Raw genomic sequence first — 14,076 nt, forward strand, 5'->3', positions numbered from 1 at the left:
TGGGCAAGGATATCATTGCCCAGTTTTTGTTGTTTTGTACTACTCTTTAATATAAAAAACCAAAATTTAATAAGCATGCAAGATGAAAGTCAGTGAGATAAAAATCTATAAAGAAGACACAAAATTTGTTTTTCTATTTAATAATAACAACAGTGCTCCTGAAGGTAGAAATACATCTTTTTCTTAAAAGTTGAGGCAGTTTAATATATAGTACAGTCTCTACTCTAAAAATCTGGCAAAACGGAATGCCAATTCCGTTATCATCTGTTGTACAACTTAGTGGCTTAAAACAACTTTCCATTGTTCTTGTGAATCTGCAGTGTGGACAGAAGTTGGCAGAAACAGCTCTTCTCTGCTCTACATGGGCACCCAATGCATCAGCACGATGAGGATCTGGAGGATTAGGACCCACTTTTAGGACAACCTAGTCACACGGCTGGCAAGCTGATGCCGGATGGCAGCTGGGAGCTCAGCTGGGGCTGAGGGTCAGGAGCTTCAGTTTCTCCCTTACGTGGGCCTCTTACCTAGGCTGGTAGCCAGGTTCCAAGCACATATCCCAAAAGAAGGTGGAAGTACAGGCATTTATGTGACCTAGCCCCAGAAGTCACATGGTACTGCTAGAGCTACGCTCTACTGATGGACACAGTTACAAAGGCCTGCCCTGTAGGAGACGGGGACATGAACCTCATCACTACGTGGGAGGAATGTCAAGGTCACAATGTAAGAACATGTGGAATGAAAGATACAATTGCAGACATCTTTGGGAAACACAATCTATCACACCAATGGAATGGTTATGTTCAGAATATATCAAAGTTGACTTTTTGTTAATAGTGTTTATTGGTTTTTATTAAGTAGACGTCTCCTGCAAAAAAAGCAATGAGTAAAGAGAAAATAAACTGGAGCTTCTCCTCTGCTGTGATAAAATGAATTCATGGGTCTACAAGTAATTATCTTCAGGGCCAAATGATAGAGAAGAAGAGAAGGACTGTTAGGTACTTCCCAGAATAAAAAGATGGAAAAAATGAGGAAACTGAGCAATTTCTCACTAAAAATTAAACACATTTGAGTTGGAAGCAACTACCAGGAAATTGAGCTTTCTTCATGTACCTTACAATGAAGATTAGGGAAACCTCTTAATTTTATTAAAATTCTAAATTCTAAAATGTATAAATTTTTATTTATTCACTTCACTACCTATTGTCAGTAAAAACCCTTAAAAATGAAATGCATCATGATTGGGACATTGTGCTGCATACCAGAGATTCACACATTGTAACTGTACTTCACTTAAAAAAAAAAATTAAATGCATCAAATATTTTCAGAGTTAACAGGGTAAGGGAAAAGCTGAAGCACCTTCATCCTGTTTCAAACCCTTTCAAGAAGAGTTTACGGGCAAAGAGAACAACAGGTTACATAATAGATATGGGGGAAAAAAGAAAACTCAAACCCCTGAGGCCTATAGGGAAAAAACAGGGGGTGGCTAGAAACCAAAGCTCTGGGGATCCCACCAGCATGCTATGCGATCTGCTCTTTACACACATTCTTAGACAAAGACTCCATCCTTAAATCACAGTCCTTTCTACACATACTAGGCTCCAAGATATCTAATCCAGTGGTTTCCAACATTTTCAAAATGTTTTTAAGAGCAAAAATTTTGGGACCAACCATATGAAAGTTGTTGTGATTTTATTATCTGTGTACTGAGAAAAATCAGTGAAAGAAGTACCACAAACTCACTGACACCTCTACTAAATGCTACTGGTCTTTTGTTACAGGGGCATTTATATGCAATATCATGTAGATGAGACATTCAATTTAGGTAAAATTCTTAGGAAGCATGGAATACATGTCAGGTACTAGTAAATACAAAGTAAACCATATTGGAAAAGACTGAGACTGAGGAATTTTTAAGAACTTCCTTTTCAGGTATGTTACAGTAGGATTTCTCTTGCTGTGTTTATGGTTGGACTCAATAACTAGTCTCCTCCTGTATAAATTCTGTAATTCTCTTATAAATTATTAAAAAAGCATTCCCCTTTTTTTAAACTTACATCTTAATGATTTAAAACTGGTTTGGGGTGGGGAGGGTATAGCTCAGTGGTAGAGCACATGCTTAGCATGCACAAGGTCCTGGGTTCAATCCCCAATACCTCCATTTAAAAAATAAATGAACTTAAATACCTCTCCCCAAAATAAAAAATTAAATAAAACTGGTTTGAGACAATCTAGATGCACGTTACTATTTTACAAAAAAGTACAAATCCTCTTACTTGTTGACGACAGTTTTATTATCACCAGCCAGGGGTTACCTCAATAGATAAATGGTTTGCTTATCTATCAGAAAGACAGGCTAATGGCAGCAATTCTAAATATAAAATCTTTACTTTTGGCAGTTATTCTCTAAAAATCCACATGTGACCAGTCTATAGGTTGGAAATTATCACAGTAGTTTAAAAGTTCTGACAGCCACTTTGCAGGCGTTTGGGAAACCACGTGCGAGCACTTTCAACATGGGCTCCCCATCCCAGGAAGGGCTCCCAGGAGACTGCCAACAGGCACAAATGCTTTCAAGGCCCACGGAGTACATGGTGAGAGCTTGAGAGAAAGAAACCCAAATGCAAAACAAGAATATAAAGAATGGTGCCCAGGCTTAGAGTGAAATGTTTCCAAAACAGCCTACAAGTTTATGAAAACACAAGAACCTCTCCTGTTTAGCTTGTGGTGAAGATGGCCATTTCATAGCAGACTGCACCCATGAAGGAACCTGCAGCTAATAATGCAGAAGTTATGGCAGCTTTAGGAGCACTATGGAAAACCAGGAATGAAATAAAGGCCATAAAAAAGACTAGGCTTATGTATTAGACAAGGGTCTCCTGAGAAACAGAATCAACAAGATGTGTATGTGTGTGTGTGTGTGTGTGTGTGTGTGTGTAAATACACAGATAGATAATAAGGAATTGGCTAACACAATTATGGAGACTGACAAGTCCCAAGATCTGCAGCTAACAAGCTGGAGACCCAGAAGAGCCAATGGTATGGTTCCAGTTCAACTTTGAAGGCCTAAGAAATAGGAAAGTTGATGGTGTAAGTTCCGTTCTGGGAGCCAACGGGCTCAAGACCCAAGAAGAGCAAGGTTTCAGCTCATGTCCAAAGGCAGGAAAAGACTGATGTCCCAACTCAAGCAGTGAGGCAGGAAGAGCTCCTTCTTGCTCAGCCTTTTTGTTCTTTTCAGGCCTTCAACTGACTGGGTGAGGCCCACCCACACTGGGGAGGGCAATCTGCTTTACTCAGACTACCAATTCAAATGTTAATCTCGTCCAGAAACATCTTAACAGACACACCCAGAATAATATCTGACCAAATGTCTGGGCACCCTGTGTCCCAGTCAAGTTGACACATAAAATTAACCATCACAGCTTACTTGACTAATTTGCCCACTCTTTCCAGACAACCAATAAGGTTGAAAAACTGTTCAAGACCTGGTGACAGGTAACAGACAAAGGAAAACTGATCCTTCACTGGGCAAATACCTTTTGGCTCTTCCCTTAATAAGAGTGAACATGAGTAGGGGACTACCTCTCAGTCTATGGGACAAAAGACCAGATAGTGAGCAATGACTCTGAAGACGATGTGCAAATGGCCAGAGATTCAGTTATTAGCACAGGTGGGAATCACTGCTTGAAAGCAAAATGTCCTTTAATCCCTTTAATCAAAAGACAGCTGCTTCCAAAACACACATACATTAACACACACACACACACACACACACACACATACACACACAGGCCATCAGAGACCTATCCAGAAGGAGAAAAAGCTTAGCCAGGGATTGAGCCCTTTGGGTACAATGGAGCCAGTGCTGGAAGAAAGGAGACTCTCCAGAAAAAAAAAAAAGAAAAAAAAAAAATCACAGGCTCAACATAACTCAGCCCTTGTGAAGCCAAGATAATAAGTCAAGCTGCTGGCAAGGGTTGTAGTCATCTCAAGGCTCAACTAATGTAGGATCCCCTTCCAAGCTCACTCATGTGGCTGCTGGCAGGCCTTGCTTCCTTAACATGTGGCCCTTCCCTCAGGCCGCCCAAGTGTCCTCACAACATGGCAACTGGCTCCCCTCTATTCAGGGCTGCCTCACATCACGGCAGCCAGCGATCCAGAGGTAATGATCCCAGAGGGAGAGAGTACACCCGAGACAGAAGCCGAAGTCTCCTTATAACCTGATCTGGGAAGTAACATCCCATCACATCTGCATTCTATTCACTGGAAGTGAGTCACTAAGTCCAGCCCACACTCAAGGGGAGAATTAAGCTCCATCTTTTAAAGAAAGGAGAATCAAAGAATTTGTGGACAGTTCTTTAAAATCACCATAGGGACTAAAAGAATTATTGAGGGGAGAAAGAAAAAAAAAGTAGCTAGTTAAGTTATTAAGACATCAGTGGATGTTCTATTCTCACTGGATTCGCCCAGCCCCCAAGAAGACAGTCCTTGCCTCAAGGGAGGTTTGTGTTTGGTTTCTGAAAATGTGAACTCCTTGAGGAGATTACGCTGAGGGAAGGGTGGAAAAACAGTGCCTTTGAGGGCAGAAAGGTAGAAACAAGAAGAAAAAAGGGAGTAATTTAACTGGAAAGGGGAAGTAGTTCTTTGGTTCTTACAAAAAGAGGGGGCTTATAACTCCACCTTCTAGCAGTGCCCTAGATGAATGACAAGTCTTTGCAGGGAAATGGGTGTGTGCTGTACCTGGGAAAACGGAAACCTTGAGACAAAAATCCCCACATCTGGCAAATGTGCTTGTGCCTCAAGTTAGCCGTAAGGATTAGAGCCACCAAACATCAACATGCCCTCTTAAATCAACTCGCTTACCAGTCAGAGGCACAGTGCACTGAAAACCAGCCAAATGAAATTACAGATACTAATTACTGTGACTTCCTAACATTTAAGGGAAAAAAAAAGAGGCCTTGATAAAAGTGCACACCACTCCTACTCTTTCAAAAACAACAACAACAAAACCTGAATCTCATCAAGTCTCTAGAAGTAGTTCTAACTATCAACTTAGAAGACACACAGGGAATAGAGAAACATGCCAAATGATACCATGCGGACAGAGCCAGCAAAATTCAGACTATGGAAAAGCTGGTCAGTGTTTGCCAATTCGTCAGCAGGGACAGAAGGAAATTTTGGGGAGTGATGAAAATGCTCTATATTATGAGTACAGTGGTGGTTCCCCAACTGTGTGCATTGTCAAAATTCACAAAACTGTACACTAAAATAGGCATACGTCTTCATTATAAATTATATCATAAATTATACCTCTACCTTTTAGAAAATTAAAAATTCAGATTGTGGGAAACTTTTAATAGCAAGCATGTTTTCTTTAACAAATAAACATCATGGAGAAAAAGAGACAGAGTAGGGGAACTATACATTTAAAAAAAAAACTTAAGATCTAATCAACAAATTCCGAGTCTCAACTTTATCTGGATCCTGACTTAAGCAAACATATTTTTTTAAGTGATTAGTCAACTGTGAATATCTGAACATTGATGAGATAGTTAATGATAAGAAAATATAAATTTTTAAGTTATTGTTAATGGAATTGTGCTTATGCGCTTTAGAAGAGTCCCTATCTTTCAACAATACATACTAAAATATTTACAGATGAATAATATGCATAGAATATGCTTCAGGTGGAGTAGGGGGGTATACAGATGAAATGGGATTGAGTTGTTAATTATTCAAGCTGTGTGATGAACAATTCAGGTTCACAGCAGTATTTTAAGTTTATCTGTATTTGAAATTTTAAATTTAATTTTCCATATTAAAAATATACATACATACATACATACATAAAAGTAGATACAGCACCTGAGAGGCTAGCTAGCCTACTTCACCTTCTTCTGACTACTCCTGGCTTCCCACCCCGCTGGGAGCCCTTGAATTATTGCCAAGGAACCTGTAGGCTCTTTTTGAACACCCCTGAAAACCACCACTCGAGCTAGCCTAGGTTTAATTCTTGAATAAAATATTGTCATGAAAATGCTGAATGATTTGACCATGCTCTCATTGGTCCCCATAGAGTCTGCTTTTACAGAATTGAATTCTTGCATTTTGCCCTAGGTTTTCACTGACACATGCTACAAGAAACAGCTTTACTGAAACCACTGCCTTTCTGTAGGGATGCTGCTGAGACAGACACTATTCCAAAGAAGCTCTGTAAGTGGAGGATAGTCCTGTGTTTCAGTGTAGATTAGAAGACATTCCCCTAGTTTTCTCCATAACTACCTGTAGAATTTCAGTTTCTCACCAAAGAGTGTACTATTTGTGTAGAGATCTGTCTCCCAGAGATAAACACTACGTGTTTGATGACTACCTACAGAAAGACTGCAGTGGACAGATAATCCACACGACAGAACATCCAAAAGACAGGAAGCTGTTTGGTCTGTTTCCACACCATGCCACTCTAATGTTCTACTGCTTTCTGCACATTCCACTCAACATGGTCTCTGAGTCATCTCACTCTTTTTAACGACTTAGATCACTAAGTGTCTGCTGATGACTTCTAAATCTGTATCTCAAGCCCTAATCTCTCTTCTCAGCTGCAGACCCACATTTTTATCTGCCTGGTTAAAGATGGTACATTGAAACACTTTATACTCCATATAGCCAAAATAAACTCATAATCTTACCCTTCCAAACTTGCTCCTGTATCTGCTGTCTCAAGTAGACATGTTCTCTTCCAACCTACTATTCAAGCTAAAAGCTCCTCAAGATACTGTGAAGAAAAGGAAAAAGCAAGCCATAGACTGGGGGAAAATACCTGCAAAACATATACCTGATAAAGATTTGTTTTCAGAATATACAAAGAACTCTTATAACCATATAAGAAGACAAAAAAACTGATTTTTAAAAAATGGGTAAAAGATTTGAACAGGAAATAACAAAAGAAATTGTAGGAATGGCAAATAAAAACATAATAACATTACACACCTCCAGAATGGCAAACAATGGTGATGGTTTCAAGAGGATACATAAGTGTCAAAATTTATCAAATTGTACTCTTTAAACATGTGCAGCTTGCTGTATGCCAATTACATACATCAATATAACTGCTAAAAAGAAAAAGAATACCAAGTATTGGTAAGGATGTGGAGCAAATGCAATCCCATACATTGTGCTACTGGGAATGCAAAACAGTACAGCCACTGTGGAAAATTGGTGTAATTTCTTAAAAAGCTAAACATACACTTAACCCCAAGACCCAGCAAGTCCACTCTCAGCCATTTACTCAAGAGAAATGAAAATATATGTTTGCACAAAGACTTAACTGTTCCTAACAGTTATACTCACACTAGCCAAAAACTAGAAACAAGACAAATTTCCATCACTTGGTGAATCGATAAATAAATTGTGGTAAAACCATACAATGGCACTAAGCAATAGGAAGAAATTAACTACATTACAAACAATAATATGGAGGACTGGTCTCAAAAGCATTATGCCAAGTGGAAGAAGCTAGACACAAAAGACTATATCCTAAATGATTTACTTATATGAAATTCTAGAAGACAAAACTATAGTGATAGAAGAAAAAAAAAAGATGAGTGGTTGCCACCGCCACAACTGCAAGGAAACATGAGGGTGTGTTTGCAGGGGGAGTGCAGGACAGTGATGTTCTGTATCAGACTTGCAGTGGGTGGTTACACAACTGTATACCTTTGTCAAAACTCCTCAGACTGTATACTTAAAATTGGTGGATTTTATCATATGTAAATAACACCTCATAAAACTTGATTTTTTTTAAAAACACTGGAAGGAAAAGCAAAATTAAAATCTTTAAACTAAGGATAGCCACAGCTATCATTTACTGAGCTCTTAATGTATGTCAGATAACTGTATTTTACATTATTTCAATAAATCCTCTCAAGAAGTCATTCATTGAATCATCCAACAAAGAGCTACTGAGCACCTATTACACGTGAGGCGCTGCTCTAAGTGCTAGGACTAGAATAGTAAGGAAAATAGACAAAAATCTCAGTCCTCATGCAGCTTATATACCAATAGAGGAGAGTGATAATTCTACAAGGTGGGTACTAACATTACCTGCATTTGGCAAAATAGAAAACAGGTTTAGAGGTTAACTACTTTGTCCAGGAGCCCAAATAAGTGTTAGGAAGAGCTAGGATTCAAACTGTAGCTCAGGAATCTTCAACCTCAGCATCACTGACAATTTGAGCTGGAGAATTCTCAGGCTGGGAGGCTGTCCTGTACGCTGTAGGTGTTTAGCATTCCTGGACTCCACCCACTAGCTGCCCCCAGTTGTAATAATCAAAACTGTCTCCAGACATTGCCAACTGCCCCTGGGAGGCGAAATCGCCTCTCGTTGGGAACTACTGCCTAGCTTCTAAACTGACACGCCCAAGCATTTAAAAACATCTTTCTCTCCACATCTAACACTGTCCTGGTTCAGGTCCTGAATCCAGCTCACCTAAGACTTCGTCATTAGTCAGTTCACATGCAGGCTCTACTTTCTGTCATTTCAAAAGGCATGCTACTGCCAAAATTCACCTTCTAAACCTTCAGGGCCTAGATAAAATGTCTGCGGAAACTGCCCTCACTGCCAGTATGAAGAATTACCATAAACATTATGTATACACACAAAGTCAATTACGCCATCTCATCTCTGTGTGTGTATCTTCCCCACTAATACACGAGCTACTCCCCAGCAGGGGCCACACATCATTCATGTCTATATCCTTAGTATCCAGAACTAGAAAGCATTAATTCAAATGCAATTCAGACAAATTACATACACCACCAAAATGTCTGGATCCCTTTACTTTAAATACATCACACACACAAATCATACAGTAAAGCTTTAACCAACAAATGGGTCTTCTTCCTAACAGGGTCTGAAAGGATTCTCCAACTCGTAACACAAACTTTATTAACAAGCATACTGAAGTTTTCAGAATTTTCTAAAACCACATAGAGATCAAGTTCCCTAATCTTAAAACTCCTTTCAGTCTAGTACAGTTTATCAGGGGCACTAAATAGTACATATCATTTTGGACCACCGAAGTCCTATCCCATACTAACTCCCTCTCACCACCAATTCATTTATTAGTTCACTACGGTTTTATTGAGCACCCCCTCATTACAGGGGTACAAAGATGAACTATGACAAGGAAATAAACATTTTAGTGGGGGGAAAAGACACAAAGAAATGATAACGATAGGGTATGAGTCACTTATCTCAAATTATCTTAGTTCTTCTTAAACTGTCTTACAGTTTGATTCCCTAGGAATGTTCTCAGAAGATAACTCAGCCACTAACTGATATCTATCAAAACGAATGACTTAACAGTAACTATCCTAAAATAAAAATCATATTTTGGCAACTGTTTTCCAAAATGGAATTGGATATACAGTATAATAGTCAACAACTCTACACAAAAGGCCAATTTAAAGGGATACTTAAGGCTACATTCAGCAATTAATTCATCTTGCAGTGTTCACCAGGAAGCTGTATCATTTGATATTGAGAATTTTATGGCCACAGTATACAAGTCATAAAAACGGCTATAAATAATTTCTGGCTACAACCATTACATCCTCTCTCTATAATCCATCTTCAGAGTTTTATCTGGCCCTTATTTTTTCTATTTTTAGAGCAATCCCAGAGCTGTTCTCTGAGGAATATCTTGCTGTTGCCCACAGGACCTCTTCTGAGATGAATGCTGGCTGGCCTTTCAGGTCAAAATCCTGACTTGATCAGGATCTGACCTTAGTCAGACATACAGAATACATGCGCTCATGACTCTTGACTGAGAATATAAACTTCAAACTCATTCCTGCCTGATGCTTATCGAGACTTAGTTACAAGAAATGATATTCACGGAGCAAATTATTTAAGGACTTATTCATTCAATAATTCAGTCGAATGCTCTCTACGTGCGAGGCATCATTCTAGGTGCTGGGGATATGCAGAGTCCCTGCAGTTTATTCATCTCTTTTCCTCTCTGAACCAAGCCAAACCATCAGTGAGCAGTATACCTAAATCCAACTGCTTTGGGTCTTGGGAGAACGTTCACTGGAATTACCTAAATCTGGATTGAGACACAATATATGAAGCAGTCTTCAAAAAACACATTAATATATTTATCATGGGGGAGTTTCCCCCTACAAAACCAGTGTCCCCGTTATGAAAACCAGTGAGAGAAATTTTTCTCTCCAAGTCAAAAAAGGTGTGCCTCTCTTGAACATGTGCTTGATTTTACAAGCACCATTAATCAGGAAGCTGAGCTTTATTTTCTCTCTTACTTTTGTCCTAGGAAACTCAGAGCCAAATATGGAAACCACCTATAGTAACTGCACAGTACTTTCTAGTCTATATACTAACTTTGCCACTGATTTTTTATTCTTCTTCTCTCATTTCTTTGCCTTAATCTTTATTTTTAATCATTTAGATTACATACATTTTGAAAAGAGGTTGGAAATAAAAGGTATTTAATAAGTGCTATTTAACCTAAAATTTATTGTATACTTTCTATGTGCCAGGCACTATACTAAGCACTTAACGACCCTATACGAGTTGAACTATTATTATTCCCATTGTACAGATGAGGAAACTGGGGTTCCGAGAGGTTTATTAACTTGCATGTGATTGCATAATTTGTATTTGACAGAACTAGGATTCAAATTCAGCCACAACCATTGCACTTAGGTGTATCTACAGGCTATTAAAGGAGCAAACAAAGTAGAAAAGAGGCAGGTGAGATGGAGAGGGTGGAAAGTCCGCATGGAGGATGTGATGTCTGAGGGAAGTCTTAAAAGGGGGAGCTTGCCAGGGAGCAAGGAGAAAGTATTCCAGAGAGACAGAAAAATCTCGTGCAAGAACCTAAAGCAAAAAGAGAACATAAGTTCTGGTAATGGCAAACAACACAGAGTTACATTCAGCAATTAATTCATTGTGAAGGGGTCACCAGAAAGTTAAGTCATTTAATACTAGACGTTTCAGTAGACCCATTATTGAGAACTTCCATGGCCACAGTACTGAACTGTGGCTGGAAAGACAGGTAGAAGTGAAAAAAGGCAGTCTCTTTTTACAATTAGACTAAAAAGTCTGAATTATGTTCAATAAACAACGGGGAACCACAGAATGAGCTTAAGCATGAGAATTATAAGATCAACTTGCATAGTGTGGTGAATGAATTACAGATTCAATGTAGGGAACCCAGTCAGAAAGCTACTCCAAGAGTCTGGCAGTGGGGAAATGAGAGTTAAACAAGGGCTGTTGAAAAGAAATATAATACAAGCCATGTATGTAATTTTTAATCTTCTAATAGTCATGTTAGAAAAGGAAAAGAGTGAAAATAATTTGAGTAAAACTTTTACTTAATCCAATGTTCCTAAAATACTATTTCACAATGTAATTAATATAAAAATTAGTGATCAGAAATTTGACACTCATTTTTTGCACTAATCTGAAATCTGGTGTGCTTTTTATACTTAGAGTACATCTCCCTTAGGACATTAAATTTTCACTGGAAAAATTTGACCTGTATCTAGATTTCATAAAATTTACAGATGAAAAAGTTGATTCACATACCCAAGTTGTTCCAGACATACTTAAACATTTTCCAGTAAGTATCAGTGTTTAAATTTAAATTAATTATAATTAATAGTATTAAAAATTCAGTTCTTCAGTTGTGTGAGCCACATTTCGAGTGTTCAACAGCCACATATGGCTACCATAATGGACAGTACAGGCCTAAACAGTGACAAAGGAACTTCGGCCACTGGCAACTTCCACCAACAGCATTTCACATCTACCTACTGCCAAGGGCTTCTGTGTATTAACATCAGTAACTCTGTAACATCAGTAACCAGTAACTACTGGTCACAGCCTCACTACTGAAACTTACTCTCTCTAGTCAATGCCTACATCTGTGAAAAAGGAATCTTCTAATGACTACATGGACTTGCTATGTAGTTCCTGACACATGGAAAGTGCTCAGAAATGTCTGTGGAATGGACGCACGCTCTTCCTCATTACTTGCTGCAGACTACTTAAGCCCTTTGTCTCTGTTTTCCTATGGTTCAACTGTTTATTTGACTCTATGTACAACGGAAAAAGAAAAAGCAATAAGAAAATCTATTTTCAATGGATTATTTATTAGAAGTATTATAGTATAATGGTTAAGAGCTTAAGCTCTGGAGTCAGACTGCCTGGATTCAAATCCTGGTTCTATCACTTATTAGATGTGTGATCTAGGGTAAATGCTCAGCTTCTCTTGTGCCTTATTTCCCTCTTCCTCGGGGTGCTTCAAGAATTACAGAGGATAATACAAATAAGGACTTGCACATCATTCTTGGCACATAGTAGATGTTCAATAAACATCAGTTTTTAAAACAGAGCTGGTGCAAAAGTTTAAATTAGGGTTTAAGTAAAAAACTAGGACTTCTCAATTACCCACATCTTTTTCCAATATAATTTTAGATAACTAAAAAAAAAAAAAAAGCGTACAGGTAGTATTTTGAAGTCCTCAAAAAAGAGATCCTACAGATAGCTATATTCATTAAGAAAGGAGCTAAATAAAAAACTTCACCTACTGACAGTGTGTAATTATGCAGTATAGCATAGGTGCAGCCAAGCAAATGGAAAAACACGAAGCAAAATTAGGAAGGCATTTTGCCTTACCTGCTTTTCCGTTTTCGGGGTGGTTTCTCCACTGTGCCAGTCAGTCTACAGACCAAACAGATAATATGATAACTAAAAGTAACATACAAAAACACATCTGAGAGCCCTACTGTGCCAGTCAAGAACTCGATGCACCACCCTCTGGAACAACAGGCTCGCTAAGCCCATACCTGACCTTACAAATGCCTTATGCTGTTCTCCCATCTACCAAGACCAAGTAATCCTGGTACTCACTATTCCTCTAATGTCTGCTTAGCCCAAACCCTGCTCTGCCTCCTGGTCTCTCACTCCATCCTCAGCTCCTATTCGTCAGAGCCTAGCTCCCCAAAACCACCCACCACCACCTACTCATTGTCTGCCTCAGCACCCCCGCAAGCCCCTCCGGCTTCCTCTTCCCCCTGCCCACTACCTCCGGACCGAGAACTGCCCCTCCGAACCCCGCCCCTCCAGGCCCCGCGCCCCCCGCATTCCACGGCCCCTCCAGCGGGCGCGCGCGCCCTGCCACTCCCGGCCCAGAGCCCCCAGTCTCACCCCTCGGTGCCCCTTCGCTCACACGCCCCTCTCACCCTGCCTGGAGGATGCGATCACCGCCCAGCCCGCTCCGCCGCCCCCAGGCTTCCCCCGAATCCCCCGCAACCTGAACCCCCGCCCCTCCAGTCTCTGCGCCCCAAATGCTTCACGGCCCCAAGCTGCTGCCCCTGGGCCGGCTCCCGCGCCCCCGCCCCATCTCCAACCCCGACCTCCACCCAGCCCCTGCCCACCTGGGGGCCAGGCGACTCCGCGGCTGCTGGGGCTGCCGGGCTCCTCTGACCATCCGGCTCCTGCTCCGCCGCGGGAGCTGCTCCGGCGGCCGCAGGGCTCGCTCGGGAAGCTGAGGCGGCGGAGGCTGGAGTAGGCGGAGAGGCGGGAGGAGGGCCTCGCGCCTCTGCCAGGCTTGCCGTGGGGCCCGCCTCCCCCGCGCCTCTCCTCGGCTCCTATTGGCTAGAGCTGTAGGGTGGCCAACAGCCTGGTGGTCGATTGGACGCTCCGGCCGTCACATTCCGCCACCTAGAGTTTGGTTGAGACTGCAGGTGGCGGCGGAGGTGCCTTAGAGACTGCTAGCAAGACCGGGGAAACCTAAGTGCCACCGTGCGGACGAAAGCGGAAACTGCACCTCCGGAGCCAGACACCTGCGGGCAGGTTCTCCCGGCTCTGCGTCCCGCATCCCACACACCTGCTGGCGCCCCGCAACGCTGCACCACGCCAGTACCAACACCAAGCACGACAATTTCCCAAACTCCTCAGGCAGGTGAGACAGTGAGGCAAGTATCCAAAATGAGCTTCATTTTGAACCACCTCATATCCGGTCCCTGACTACACCATACTGGAATGGTCAGAG

The 14,076-nt window shown here is 40.9% G+C and overlaps 1 protein-coding gene across 1 annotated transcript in view; it reads right to left on the bottom strand.

The window, feature by feature from the left end:
• SCAI (suppressor of cancer cell invasion) overlaps positions 1-13,631 on the bottom strand; it is a 112,301-nt gene extending 98,670 nt beyond the window's left edge. Inside the window, exons 1-2 of the mRNA XM_031450448.2 lie at positions 13,460-13,631; positions 12,699-12,743 (exon numbers count right to left, since the gene is read on the bottom strand). Coding sequence (XP_031306308.1) covers positions 12,699-12,743; positions 13,460-13,512 — 98 coding nt within the window. The 5' untranslated portion in view covers positions 13,513-13,631. The remainder of the gene's footprint in view (positions 1-12,698; positions 12,744-13,459) is intronic.
• Between the last annotated feature and the right edge of the window lie 445 nt (positions 13,632-14,076).

Source organism: Camelus dromedarius, chromosome 10 (genome assembly GCF_036321535.1).
Source record: "Camelus dromedarius isolate mCamDro1 chromosome 10, mCamDro1.pat, whole genome shotgun sequence".
In the NCBI taxonomy this organism is placed as follows: Eukaryota; Metazoa; Chordata; class Mammalia; order Artiodactyla; family Camelidae; genus Camelus; species Camelus dromedarius.